General features: G+C 39.1%; 1 protein-coding gene across 1 annotated transcript; it reads right to left on the reverse strand.

Moving 5' to 3' along the window:
- Positions 1-3,383: 3,383 nt before the first annotated feature.
- Positions 3,384-4,355, reverse strand: LOC128051727 (olfactory receptor 11L1-like). Its single transcript, XM_052644365.1, has one exon. The coding sequence runs from the start codon at positions 4,353-4,355 to the stop codon at positions 3,384-3,386; it is 972 nt and encodes a 323-aa protein (XP_052500325.1).
- Positions 4,356-15,675: the final 11,320 nt, after the last annotated feature.

The raw sequence follows: 15,675 nt of genomic DNA on the forward strand, positions 1-15,675 counted from the left end.
TTAGTGTAAAAACAAAACAAAACAAAACAAAAAAACAAAACAAAACAAAACCTTACAGGGCTTTGAAAGGCCTACATGGGCAAGCTTCTACCTTCCTCTCCAGACTTGTCTATTTCCTCCATCCTCAGATTCTCCTGGCTGCTTCACCATTCATGTTATATTCTCTTCATGGACCACTATTTCCATTCTTATTCTCCTCATCCTTAAAGTGTAGGTTAAAGCACTATATAAACATATCAGTAGAAAGCTTTTCTAGCCTTCTGTGATAATTTAGACCTCATTGTTCTATATTAATGCATAAGACTACACTTTATCATTTCATAGCAATCATAATAAATATCAAGAAGTCAATTTTTTCTTTGATGACTCATTACATATTTCTCTCCCCCTCAAGACAAGAGGCTGCCTTAAGGCAAAGTAGTCACCGGCCATTTTTTGAGTAACACAGACTGCAACAAGCAGACTGGCATATACCAAGTGGTTGAAAATATGTGTGGAATTAATCAGTGGAATGGTAAGCAAGATGAGCAGAGGCCTTCTTTTTTTAATTATAGTATAGTTGCTTTACAGTGTTGTGTTGGTTCCTGCTGTATAACAAAGAGAATCAGCTGTATGTATACATATATCTCTCCCTCTTGGACCTCCCTCCCACCCCCACTGTGCCACCCATTTTGGTCATCACAGAGCACCAAGCTGAGCTCCCTGTGCTACTCAGCATGTTCCCACTAGGTATCTATTTTACACATGGCAGTGTATATATGTCAATCTCAATCTCCCCATTCATTCCACTCCCCCTTCCCTCCACCTTGTCCACACATCCCTTTCTCTGTGACTGCATCTCTACTCCTCTCCTGGAAACAGGTTCAAGTGTACCATTTTTCTAGATACCACATATATGAGTTGATGTACAGTATTGTTGTTTTTTCTTTTTCTGACTTACTTCGCTCTGTATGATAGATTCTAGGTCCATTCCTCTCTCTGCAAATAGCACAATTTCATTTCTTAATATAGTTGGGTAATTATGCCATTATATATATGTGCCATATCTTCTTAATCCACAGACATCAACTGACTTAAAAACAATATGAAAGACAATATGAAAGCCTTTTGATGTACAGTCTTTGACTTCTAGGGCTCACAAGAATATATATACTTTGGATTTTTCTTTTCCTTCCTTCTTTTTCTCTTTTCCCTTGTCATTCCTTTCTTTCTTTTGCCTTTTTCTCTCTCCTTTTCCTTCAAATTTCGAAAATGCAGCAGAGGCCACAGAACTGGAAAAGGTCAGTTTACATTCCAATCCCAAAGAAAGGCAATGCCAAAGAATGCTCAAACTATCGCACAATTGCATTCATCTCACATGCTAGTAAAGTAATGCTCAAAATTCTCCAAGCCAGGCTTCAACAATACATGAACTGTGAACTTCCAGATTTTCCAGCTGGTTTTAGAAAAGGCAGAGGAACCTGAGATCAAATTGCCAACATCCACTGGATCATGGAAAAAGCAAGAGAGTTCCAGAAAAACATCTATTTCTGCTTTATTGACTATGCTAAAGCCTTTGACTATATGGATCACAAGAAACTGTGGAAAATTCTGAGAGAGATGGGAATACCAGACACCTGACCTGCCTCTTGAGAAATCTGTATGTAGGTCAGGAAGCAACAGTTAGAATTGGACATGGAACAACATACTGGTACCAAATAGGAAAAGGAGTACATCAAGGCTGTATATTGTCACCCTGCTTATTTAACTTCTATGCGGAGTAAATCATGAGAAATGCTGGATGAAGAACAAGCTGGAATCAAGATTGCTGGGAGAAATATCAATAACCTCAGATATGCACATGACACCACCCTTATGGCAGAAAGTGAAGAAGAACAAAAGAGCCCCTTGATGAAAGTGAAAGAGGAGAGTGAAAAAGTTGGCTTAAAGCATAATGCTCAGAAAACTAAGATCATCGCATCTGGTCTCATCACTTCATGGCAAATAGATGGAGAAACAATGGAAACAGTGTCAGACTTTATTTTGGGGGGCTCCAAAATCACTGCAGATGGTGACTGCAGGCATAAAATTAAAAGATGCTTGCTCCTTGGAAGAAAAACTATGACCAACCTAGACAGCATATTAAAAAACAGAGACATTACTTTGCCAACAAAGGTCCACCTAGTCAAGACGATGGTTTTTCCAGTAGTCAGGTATGGATGTGAGAGTTGGACTATATAGAAAGCTGAGCGCCAAAGACTTGATGCTTTTGAACTGTGGTGTTGGAGAAGACATCTTGAGAGTCCCTTAGACTGCAAGGAGATCCAACCAGTCCATCCTAAAGGAAATCAGTCTTGAATACTCATTGGAAGGACTGATGCTGAAGCTGAAACTCCAATACTCTGGTCACCTGATGTGAAGAACTGACTCACCGGAAAAGACCCTGAAGCTAGGAAAGAAGAAAGGTGGGAGAAGGGGTCAACAGAGGATCAGGTGGTTGGATGGCATCACCGACTCAATGGGCATGAGTCTGAGTAGTGTCCGGGAGCTGGTGATGGACAGGGAGGCCTGGTGTGCCACAGTCCATTGGGTTGCAGAGTTGGACATGACTGAGTGACTGAACTGAACAGAATTTTCCTCCCCCCAGTTATTCCTCTTCTATCTCCTCTCCCTCCCTTCCTTCTTTTCTTTCATATAATTTCATTAAACAATAGAAAAACTCTAAATCACTATACTTAATCTTTGGCACTTCAAAAATCCTCCTTTGCTTTTTCCTGTCACTAGAAGATAATTCAGGTCAACACATATTTCATTTATCTTTTCTTTTTTCATTCATTCATTTCACAGATATTTAACAAGAACCAATAACATCAGAAGCTGAGTCTACATGACCAATTTCCTAATAGTATTTAAAAGATGCATAATTTTCTGTACACAGGGTTATAAAATTAAGAGTAACCCTTTTGTAGAATCTGAAAATATTATATATGTAATCTTCATGCATTGGAATTACACAGTCAGATTCCCATCAAAAATGAAAGAACGCATCTAGGACAAAATTGTACCCAAATTAGTTTGAAAGAGGCAATTTATCTTCTGAGCAGTTGTTGGCAAAGGGTCATGCAGACACTCTTTTATTATGACTTGTGGAATTTCAGTTCAGTTCAGTCACTCAGTCATGTCTGACTCTTTGTGACCCCATGGACTGCAGCACACCAGGCTTCCCTGCCCATCACCAACTCCTGGAGCCTGCTCAAACTCATGTCCATCGAGTTGGTGATGCCCTCCAATTAACTTGTGGAATTTAATGTAATGAAAATGATGGCATTCATGTTTCAAGGCTCTGAACCCGCCACTCACTTTTCTTGAACTTTCCTTCACTGTGTATTCTATGTTGATTTTGTTTATCTGATAAAGAGATTTTCCTTCATTCTTACCCCATAGATGCCACAATTTCTTCTCATGACTTTTCTAAGAGCATCTTTGAAGTCTTTGTTCCTCAAGCTGTAGATGACAGGGTTCAACAGTGGGGTGACCACAGTATAGAAGACAGAAATAATCTTGTTGATATCTGGTGATGGGTGGGCACTGGGGTGAACATACATGGAGATCATGGTTCCATAGTAGATAGTCACAACAGCTAAATGGGAGCCACATGTGGAAAAGGTTTTCATTCGGCCAGAGGCTGAAGGAATTCTCAGTATTGATGACACAATAAAAACATAGGACACCAGTGTAAGAATAAAACAAAGGCACAGCACAGCAATTGACAGGGTAAAGATGACCATCTCAGTGACATAAACACTGGAACACGAGAGCTGCATGAGGGGAGGGAGGTCACAGAAAAAATGATTGATCTGGTTGGGCCCACAAAAGTCCAACCTGGAAATCATTAGAGAGGGCAGAAATCTTGTGCCAACTCCTGTCAACCAGGAGATAGCCACCAACTTGGTGCAGATCTCAGGACTCATCAAGAAAGAGTAGTGCAGTGGACTACAGATCGCCAGATATCGGTCGTAGGCCATCACAGCCAGGAGAAAGCACTCAGTAGCCCCGAAGAACACAAAGAAGTAGAGCTGTGCTATACAGGCATGGAAGGAGATGGCTTGGCCCTGGGAGACCAGAGTGGCCAGGAGAAGGGGCACAATGGTGGATGTATACCAGATCTCCAAAAAGGAGAGATGTTTGAGGAATGTGTACATAGGTGAGTGCAACTGCTGGTTCTGGCTCACCACTACAATAATGACAATATTCCCTGTCACTGTGAGGAAGTAGATGAGCAAGAAAATGATAAAAAGCAAGGTCTGCCACTCAAGAAGGTTCTGGAATCCCAACAGCTGAAACTCAGTAACAGTGGACAAATTTTGGGACTTCATTGCCTGTAGAAGAAGAAAACATTTTGGCAAAACATTGTTTGCAAGACATAAAAATATTTATAAATACTGACATCTGGAACTTCAGAGACTAACTTTTAAATTAGTTCAGATCTTTAGGTACTGCATTTTAGAAGAGCAAATGCAAGATTTCATCTTTCTTTTAAAGAATACTTTTGAGATCAGAAGCTGAATGTGGATATGAAGTCTTGGAAAGAACTTCCAAAAACTTCATTTGTTGGATTTTCTGAATTCTACAAGTGGTCTCAGGTTCAAAGACATAGGCCAAAAAGGACTCTGACTGAAATCAAACTTCAAAACTAACAATAATAGCAAAGTTAAAAAAAGTCAATCACATAAGGAAGCAAATACCTTCCTTTTCTCATATGTGGGCTTTGTCTGAGAAAGAAGTTAGACACAGCATAACTCCTAAGATACCTTGGGAAAGTTTCCCCTTTCAAACAATATTTAAGGATAACCTGCTCTCCATGTGCATGAGTGTGTGTACAGCTTTATGAAGCCTTGTACTGAGCTAACTTGCACCTTCATTGCTGTCCTTGTCCAGTTGGATACCATGCTCAGCCACTGTAATCACTCCTTTCTGTATACACTTCAGTTCAGTCACTCAGTCATGTCCAACTCTTCGTGACCCCATAGACTGCAGCATGCCAGTCTTCCCTGTCCATTACCAACTCCTGGAGACTACTTAAACTCATGTCCATCGTATTGGTGTATATATTCAACAGTAAATTTTTTCCGTTGAAAGTGAAGTGAAAGTGAAATTCACTCAGTTGTGTCCAACTCTTTGCAACCCCATGGACTATACAGTCCATGGAATTCTCCAGGCCAGGATACTGGAGTGGGTAGCCTTTCCCTTCTCCAGGGGATCTTCCCAACCCAGGGATCGAATTCAGGTCTCTCGCATCGTGGGCAGATTCTTTACCAGCTAAACCACAAGGGAAGCCCCAATTTTTCTTTTGCTTTCATTCAATTCATTGTCATAACCAGTTTTTGTTAATCAACATTCACCTGCCATACATGAGTTTTCTTTCTGTAAAGGAGGTGAGAGACAACAATGTAGCCGTTTTGAAATTTGCAACCAATACATTCCAATGCATCCTTATTGCTTGGAGCATTCATTCTACATTTCCTTTATCTATTCACTTTCCATTTTCCTTAGTGATTGTATCATAATGTTCTTCTCTTTTCAAACTCCCAACACTTTCTTGTTGTGTATTTATATCCTCAGCAAAATATTAATACCTACTGTACTATTAAACAGCAGCAACAACAACAAAATAACCAGAAAAACAAAACTGAAATCCTCCAAAGGGAACATCCAAACTCTCAGGCCATTAAATTCCCCGACTACCTACCTGAGTTCCTGGGCATCTGCTCCCTATTTCTTCCTCTGAATAAACAGCCTAAGCCCAGGTTAAGGCAAATCCCTCTACAGGTGCTTCAGGTGTTGCATCCTCCCACATAGTTGAAGGTATTGCTAGTATTACTCCCCCTTAGTTCTCTTAATAAACAGTGGCCCCCTCTCAGTTGGGTCATTTCCTCACCTTGTCAGCATGCTGGCGTTCTCTCTCTTTTATAAAGGCAACCAGAGCAATAAAAGTTCTTGATGCTTTTCTTTTCTCCAAATACTATCTGCATTTGTCTGTTCATTTTAACCTCCTCCATTCTGGAAGGGAGTCTCTCTTCACTGCCTGTATTCCCTCTTGAATCCACTGAATTATGCTTTGCCCTCTTCACGACACCAAAATCATTCTGCTGCACTATTGCCCTTCAATCATTCATCCTCGTTCCTAATCGTCCTGATGTGTTGATGGTATGGCACATTTGATTTTTCCCTTTCTGGGGCTACTGTGCATGACCATGTGCTCTCTGAGTTCAGCTATAGACTTTTCTTTCCATATTTTATCCATTTCCTTTTTCTAGCATCTCCACATCTTCTAACCTGTAAAATATATCACTATGAGGCTGAACACCTCTCAATCTACCTCATTTCCCTCATGATTTCAAGCAGTCTCTTGATTTTAAATGTCATCGCTTGGCCTTTAACCCCCTAAAGTGTGAATCAAGCCTGAATATAAGACTCATGTAAACAACTGCCTTATTTGAAGTGCATACTGACACATTCAATCAGCATCTGAAACAAAACAAACTATCCTGTATTCCTGCCTCACCCCCCAGTCTCCTCTAAGCAAGTCTCTCTCATCTCATTAGGTCCCTCCATCCTTCCACTTACTCAAGCCAGAATTAAATTTGATTCTTGTTTGTCAAAGACCCAGTATCGGATTTCTCACCAAAATTGCCTGGCTTCACCTGAAAGTATATCCAGAAACTGCTCACCATTTGGCAACTACATCGCATCCTCTCTGGGGGAAAAAAAAAAGTTCCACTTACTCTTCTTACCTGGATTGTTCAACAGACTCCTTGCAGTCCCTGCACAGCTCCCTGCCCTTCCTTCTTCAGTAAATCCTCAGTAAAGCAGCCAGAGTAAAACTTTTAGCACAGAGGATGCCATTCCTCTGCTTAAAGCCCACAGCAACACCCAGATTCTACAGGAAACATAAATATCCCTGAACTGTTCCTGATAAGTAAATGAAACAATGTGGCCAATCAGCTTATTCTTAAGTTTCATAGTTCTCCATTTTTGCTATGTTTTGTTTTCACTTCTTAACACTTGGCTAAAGTCACTAGGAATATTATCTTCATTTGACAATTAAATAGTCATATAGAGTAAAAATGGTATTTTAACAAAATCCATGTTGGGCTTTCCTGGTGGCTCAGACATTAAAGAATCTGCCTAAAATGCAAGAGATTTGGATTCAGTCCCTGGGTTGAGTTGACCCCTGGAGAAGGGAATGGCTACCCACTTCACTATTCTTGCCTCGAGAATTCCATGGGCAGAGAAGCCTGGTGGGCTACAGTCCATGGGACTGGACTGCAAAGAGTTGAACAGGACGGAGGGACTCACATTTTCACTTTCATGCATTTGTTACCAGGGACACACTAACGGATCTCTTTTTTTTTATCTTTTCATTTTTTTGTAAGTATATTACCATGGGACTCAATTAAATATAAACAATGAGTAGATTAAAAAAATAAACATGGAGAACAATAAGGACCCACAGGGAGCTCACAGGGAAAGCAAAGGAGCATTGTATTATGATTGACTAAGTTTATAAGGCATTTGGCCCAATTTCCTAGTCATATAAAATTTCTCCCATAATTCACATCCAAGGGAACAAGGAAGCTGAACTTTACTTATCACCATTCTTTGGTTAAATACTTTCAGAAATGAGGAACTCAACCCCTAATGAAATAATGATCACTTACTGTTTATTTCCAAGAGTTAGAGTCACCTTAACTGCATTAAGATATAAAAAAAAAAAAATCTGTTTTCTAAAATGCTGTACTGAGTTTACTTAGCACTAGAATAAACAGCGTAACCTCAGATCAAATGCTGTAGCTTTATCATGAGAATTATATGTATGAAATTATACAAAAATAAATATAATCAAGAATGTTATTGTTTTTATATGTAATGTCGCACAGTCATCTAAATGGCCTTTGGCATCTCAAGACATTTTTGATTACTTTCAGTTTTATATGTTAAACAATTTAGGCAAGATAATTTGTTTCAAAGTAGATAGAGTATCAGCAAAGCCTAAAATTGCCTTGGTAATGAAGAATAGTCTTTAAAATTCAATATATTCACTCACAACAACCAAAATAAAATTTGTGTCATCAACACCAAATGTACCATTTAGATTTCTTTAGGAAAAACTTCAAGCCTGTCCATAAGAACCTCCCCTACCTGTCAATAACCACAGCATGAAGAGCCCTAAATCATGGATACCACATCCACCTTGCCCTCCTGGAACCCAAATGTGGGCTGTGCTTTTTTCTTGAGTGGAAATTTGCCATCTTCTGTTGGAGTTTGATGCTGTAGAAAGCAGACTTTTCCTTTCAATAATTCTGTGTTTCTTAGGGACCTGGCTCTTCCAAGTACTCTGTTCCCCAGATATATATATATATATATATATTTTTTTTTTCCCTGTAATTTGCCAATCATGCTAGTAAACAATGGAACCAACCTTCTGAGATTCAACTCTGCCCACTGAGGTTTATATGTCAGTAACACTCAGGATAGATGCAATTATTAAATTCTTTTGAAAGTATATTTTTAAAATTTAACTTAATATCAATCCTAATGATGTTTGACTAAAAGTTAAATCAAATTAAGAAGTGTTTTTAATCTAACAAGCAGGTAATCAGTGAGAGGACTGAATGTATGACAGTTGGGTTTTGTTGCATGGTATTTCTTCATCAAACTAATTACAGGTGTGGCTAAATTTAAAAAAAAGTCATGACTGAAATAATTGTTTCCATTCATTCAATTAAAGCAATCTATACACAAGTTCATTCTGAGTGTTACTCTGTCAATCTAACAAAAAATATACAATATGTGAATCTGAGAATTAGGAGATAAGCTGCGAAAGAAAAAGGTTTTAATCCATCCATAATATAGCAAGATTAAAAAGTCAAGTGTATTAAAGTCTGTTTAATTAAGAAGATCTAATTTATTAGGATCCCCTGGAAGAGGGCATGGCAACCCACTCCAGTATTCTTGCCTTGGGAATCCCATGGATAGAGGAGCCTGGCAGGCTATAGTACATAGAATCACAAAGAGTGGGACATGACTGAAGCAATTTATTAATATTTATTAATATCACATGCACTTGATTAATATTTTAGTTGTTTATATCTTTTAATTTAAAATAACATATTAAAAGATTGAACAAATGAAAAAGAAAACAAATTACAATTTCATTTATTTTGGATGGGTTTATGATTAATTTATTCAGCAAGTATGCATTTGGTACTTACTATGTGCTTGGAGCTCATCCAGGCATTGGAACTCACCAGTGAATCACACAAACACTATAGTCTGATGAGGTAGGCTGACATAATTATTTATTGGTATTTGACTTACTTAATATAATTTAAAAATATTTAAACTAATGATTTTAAAATAGTGTGATTCCTGTGTATATATATTTTATAAGACTTTGAGAAGGAAAGAATATGCAGATTAAAAATGTATTCTTTTAAATATCTATAGTACTGTCTCCCAGAATTAGACACCTCATACTTTACCTTCCATACTTTTTTGTGTCCCACAAGTGGTGTAGTATAATTGCGTTACTACTGTATAGCCTGGGCTTCCCTTCCGGCTCAGTCCGTAGAGAACCTGCCTGCAATGCAGCAGACCCAGGTTTGATTCCTGGGTCAGGAAGATCCCCTTGAGAAGGAAATGGCAACCTACTCCAGTATTCTTGCCTGGAGAATCCTATGGACTGTAGCCTGGGGTCACAAGGGTCGGACACGACTTAGCGACTAAACCACAACCACCACCACTGTATAGACTATATCTTGGCATGCACGCATGCGTGCTAAGTCAAGTTGCGTCTGACTTCAGCTGTGTCCGACTCTGCAACCCTATGGACTGTTGCCTGCCAGGCTCCTCTGTCCATTGGTTCTCCAGGCAAGAACACTGGAGTGGGTTGCCATGCCCTCCTCCGGGGTATCTTCCTGACCCAAGGATCAAACCTGCGTCTCTTATGTCTCCTGTATTGGGAGGTGGGTTCTTTACCTATAGTACCATCTAGGAAGCCCCAATATCTTGGGGTATTGACAAATAACTTTTTAAGCCTGAATCTTGCCCTTTTTTTGCAGAAAATTTTACAGATAATTTACATCATAGGTCTTTTCACATGCTGTTGAATTTGGGGAAAATAATTAACATTTATGGACTGCATGATAGTTTACTCTTTGGGGTTTGGTTTTCATATCTGATCCCAAATCCAGATCTTGTAATTCCTGCATGTTTATAGAAAGAAGATGTGAGACCTGATGGGGTGTGTAGAGCACACCAGAAGCATCATCAAACACTACACCTAGAATTAGAGCTAAGACAAGGTAAATTTGTATACCTTGGATTTGCTCACATCGCAAATTTCTCATATTTAGTATACAAATGTGGTTTAGGATACCTTCTTTAGACAGTGATTGCAAATCTCACACAGGACATTGCATATATTATTTAATTTCTTCCATCAGCTATAGGGGGCCCTTACTCTATGAAACCCAGAGTAAAAGACTCTGGAATTAAAATATGAATGAGATAATATTCTTTTCCTTGAATCTATCAAATAACCTTCAAAATTCTTAATGTAAATCCATTTTAAAGTATAACATTAGGGAGTAAATCTACTTTTGTTAACATGTACATGTGATGATTGATTGGAGCTCATATGCACAGAAAACAGCCCACGGGCAAGCATTTTTTCCACTGCATAGATCAGTACCTTAGAAACCCTAGGTTCTCACTCACACTCACAAGGAAACTTCTCTGCTTCACATTTTCTTTCTGAATTCCCTCTAAGAAACAAAGAAGTACTCTGGATGTCGGCATCCTTTACAAAGCCAATGATGTTGAGGTTGTGTCTACAGAGGATATTAGACAACCTTAGCTCAGTGAATGATCAATATAGACTCGGGGAAAAGGAACAATAAAAATGCAAGATACAACTGCTGAAATGAAAATCAACAATGGGATACTGCTTAGCCATATAAATGAATGAAATGATGCCACTTGCTACATCATGGATGGACGTAGAGATTATAACACTAAGTGAAATAGCTTAAACAGAGAAAGACATATATCATATGACATCACTTATATATGGAATCTAAAATAAAATACAAATGAACTTATTTATAAGACGGAAACAGAGTCACAGGCATAGAAAACAAATTTATGGTTACCAAAGGGGAAAGAGGGGGATAAATTAGGAGTCTGGAGTTAGCAGACATAAACTATTATATATAAAATAAACAACAATGTCCTACTGTATAGCAGAGTGAACTATATTCAATGTCCTATAATAAATCATCATGGAAAAGAATATTAAAAATAATAGTTATGTATATGTATTTATCTATATCTATACCCATATCCGTATCTAGCTATCTAGCTGAATCACTTTGCTATACACCAGAAACTAGCACAACATCATAAATCAACTATATTTAAGTAAAAGACAAAAACTGTTTTTAAATGGATGGAAAACTGAAAACAAAAAAAAGGCAAAAACAAAAAACAGAGATCCTTTTAAAAACCACGAACAGGAAGGAAAGTGATGGCTCAGTTGCTTTTGAGGTTTGTTCTGGCTGGCTTTTTTTTTTTTTTTTTTTTTTAGTACCGAGTGGGCTGAATTTGGGACTGCTGCTGCTGCTGCTAAGTCGCTTCAGTCATGTTCAACTCTGTGCGACCCCATAGACAGCAGCCCAACAGGCTCCCCCGTCCCTGGGATTCTCCAGGCAAGAACACTGGAGTGGGTTGCCATTTCCTTCTCCAATAAATGAAAGTGAAAGGTGAAAGTGAAGTCGCTCAGTCGTGTCTGAGTCTTAGCGACTCCGTGGACTGCAGCCCACCAGGCTCCTCCATCCATGGGGCTTTCCAAGCAAGAGTACTGGAGTGGGGTGCCACTGCCTTCTCCGAGATTATAAATTCTCAAAGCTGAGGCAAGGGTATGGTCAGAAAGAGCTGGGAGCCCTAAGGACTCAGGCTAGGAAAGAAAACGTGGATGCCCTGGAGAGATGGTTTCAGGAGCCCAAAGCCACTATGTCAGGAAGTCAAGAAAGAAGCAAGGAGAAATGGTCAGAGGAGGAGGATCCTATATCCTTAGAGAAGGCAGAATACATGTGAAGTGTAGTATTAGAGAAGGATGATGGCAGGAAGAGAGGATGCTAGCGAAAAGATTTAGAACTATGCAACCTGAGACTGAGTCAGAGAATGGAGTTAGGGTAAAGATCTTGGAGTAGGTACACCAAAATGTGATTGTATCAGCACAAAGGCATATTTTATTCACCCAGGAAGAATGATTGTGAGAAAATGCTTCTCCGGAGGCTCAGACAGCAAAGAATCTGTCTGCAATTCGGGAGACACCTGGGTTTGATCCCTGGATTGGGAAGATCCTCTGGAGGAGGACATGGCAACCCATTCCAGTGTTCTAAAGTAGGTGCATCAAAATGTGATTGAATCAGCCAAAGACATGTTTTATTCACTCCAGAAGAATGATTGCAAGAAAATACAAATTTAATTTAGACCAACTCTATTAAACAAGAAAGTATTCAGGGAGGCATTTCACATAGCATCTGTAAATGCAATGACATCTGAGTATAACGCAGCTTACTACTTACCACAAATGGGCTACAAGGAAATTTTGTTTTTTTTTATGGACAATCGTACAGAGGTCATTCTTATCCTCCCAAAGCTAGAGACAAAATAGAGTTTAATTTCAGTGACCGAAGAATAAGTCAGGGAAGAAGTACCATTTGATATTAGCTCACTCAGTCTCCTGAAAATCACTTTGACCTCCACATGCAAGGCTACTGACCGTCCCTTAAGCCTTTTGTGTGTGTTCAGTTGCCCCACTAGTGTCCCACTCTTGCAATCCTATGGACTGTAGCCCTCCAGGCTCCTCTCTCTGTCCATGAAGGTCTTCAGGCAAGAATACCGGAGTGGGTTGCCATACCCTCCTCCAAGGGATTACGTTGCATTATAATGTTTTCAAATAAAACAGAAATGTGCTTCAGCATCTTTGTAAGTCACAGTAACATAAATCAAAGTCAAAATCATATATGTTAATTGTAGAAAAATATGGATCTCACATTGAACATATAATGGTCATTGAAAATTTTCCTTCATTAGCTTCTTAGGATGAACTGTATTGATTCTATTCATTCATTCATTCACTTATTTATTCAATCAGTATTTATTGGGTATCTTATGTGCCAGTCATTCTTCAAGTTACTGGGGATACATTATTGAGCAAAGTAGGAAAAAAAAAAAAAAAACCTCCTTCTTACTTTCTAATTATCCATCCCTTTTGTTATTTTTTCTTTTTCTTTAATTAGATATATTTACTACATGCCAGGACCTGTATCAAATGTGTGACATTGTTTAGCCCATTTAATCCTTTGAATAGCCCTGTATGAGAGGCATTAGCAAAGTCAGTCCTCATATTTTAGAGGAAATTTGGTACAGAAACTTTTTTCAAGCCTCTTATCTAGAAAGTAGCACAGTCTTCAGCCTTGGAGCCAGGGTTTGCTTTTCTACTAAGGAGCCCTCTGCCCTTTTCCTTTCTCTTCTAAATTCACATCTTTTGTGTTCTACTCATAACTGTTTCTGTTTGTTCTCAAAGAGTCTACTGTATTTATTTTTAGAATCTATTTTAATTATCCACCTGGAACTTTCAGCAGACAGCCTCAAACTGTTTAGACCTTTCCATTTGCCAAAGTTCCAGGCCAAGCCCTGGTCCTTAGAATAAGGACCTGAAAACCTCTCAGGCCTCTTCATCGATACTGCCTTGTTCTGGTGAAAGGGCTTGAGTAACTCAGTGAAGCTAGGAGCCATGGTGTGCAGGGCCACCCAAGATGGACAGGTCATAGTGAAGAGTTCTGAAAAAAATGTGGTCTGCTGGAGGAGGGAATGCCAAATAGAAGGGGGAAAAGTGGAAGCAGTGACAGACTTTTATTTTCTTTGGCTCCAAAATCACTGAGGATGGTGATTGTAGCCATGAAATTAAGACACTTGCTCTTTGGAAAGAAAGCTATCACAAACCTAGACAGTGTTTTAAAAAAACAGAGATATCAGTTTGCTAACAAAGGTCCATACAGTCAAAGCTATGATTTTTCTAGTAGTCATATACAAATGTGAGAACCGGACCTTAAAGAAGGCTGAGCTTCAAAGAACTAATGCTTTTGAATTGTGGTGCTGGAATAGACACTTGAGAGTCCCTTGGACAGCAAGGAGATCAAATCAGTCAGTCCTAAAGGAAATCAAGACTAAATACTCTTTGGAAGGACTGATGCTAAAACTCCAGTTCTTTGACCACCTGATGTGAAGAGCCAAAAAAAACCCTGATGCTGGGAAAGATCGAAGGCCAAAGGAGAAGAAGGCAACAGAGGATGAGCTGGTTAGATAAGATCACTGACTCAATGGACATGAATCTGAACAAACTCGGCGAGACAGTGAAGGACAGGGAAGCCAGGTGTGCACTGGTCCGTGGTGTCATAAAGAGTTGAACATGGTTTAGTGACTGAAAGACAACAACAACAAAACCTCTCAGGAGCTGCAAGGACCTGAGTCATCTGCCCCTGCCTCTCACTGGGAACTTATCTACTGCCACTCATCCTCATCTTACACATACATCAGCCTGCCTGGCTGCCTCATGTCATGGGGTACCTCCTGCTCCCTCTAGCAATAGTTCAGCTTATATACTCCGTGCCCTCTGACTGTTCTCCTTGCCAGAGCTTCTTTCATTTCAACTTCTATTCACACTTCAGTTATTACCTCAGAAACTCCCAAGGGCCCAATCTGACCCCCCCCCCCCTTAACCCCAGCTTGTTCAGAGCCCTGTTATATTCTTGCAGCACTGGTGAGTGTCTTTTCTCCCAGTTTTTAGTTTATAATTATATGAGTTCTACTGACAGATTTTAAGACTCCCTTGAGAGCTGGGCCATTTGTTTTTTGCTTACTCTTGTGTCTGAGATTCTGGCAGCTTGTGCTGAAGAATAAATTGAATGATTTGCTATAGGCATGTCCATCATCCCTTCAAACTCAACAAAACAAAAATTACATTTTGTGTAGATGACAGATGTTTCCCACATTTGTCTACTTTCCTGATGACCTAGTGACCTCACCATATTCATCCCAAGTAGGGATCACACCCTTTCTGTCAAATCATCTTTCTTCTATGTGTTTCTCAGCCTCCCCCATTTCACAAGTGCTGCAGCACTGATAGGCTGAAGTTAGATTATTTTTCCTAACCAATGCCTTAGCCTACAGCTTTGCCACTTCTAAAATGTGCTTTACAACAATCATAACACATGTGCAATCATTATGGGACTCACTGAAGTTGACCAGATTTTATTTAAATGCTTTGAATTGTTGTTGGGCTATAGACTTATCATTATTATACACACATTTTTTGGGGGGGCATCTCCTTATTAACTTACCAACATATTTCTTTATTAAGAGCTAATTAACAGGAAGTAGAAAAAATAAATTTTGACAAAAAAACTTTAACAAATCAATATGTCATAAAAAGATAATACGGTCATGGAGCGCTTTAGAAAATAATTGAAGGAAGGAGCTTAGCGATTCTTGAAATTTACTGACACTGAAAATATGTACAGGCTCCAATAAGCTACACTGCGAGGGATTCTGTTAGAAATGATG

This window comes from Budorcas taxicolor, chromosome 7 (assembly GCF_023091745.1).
Source record: "Budorcas taxicolor isolate Tak-1 chromosome 7, Takin1.1, whole genome shotgun sequence".
In the NCBI taxonomy this organism is placed as follows: domain Eukaryota; kingdom Metazoa; phylum Chordata; class Mammalia; order Artiodactyla; family Bovidae; genus Budorcas; species Budorcas taxicolor.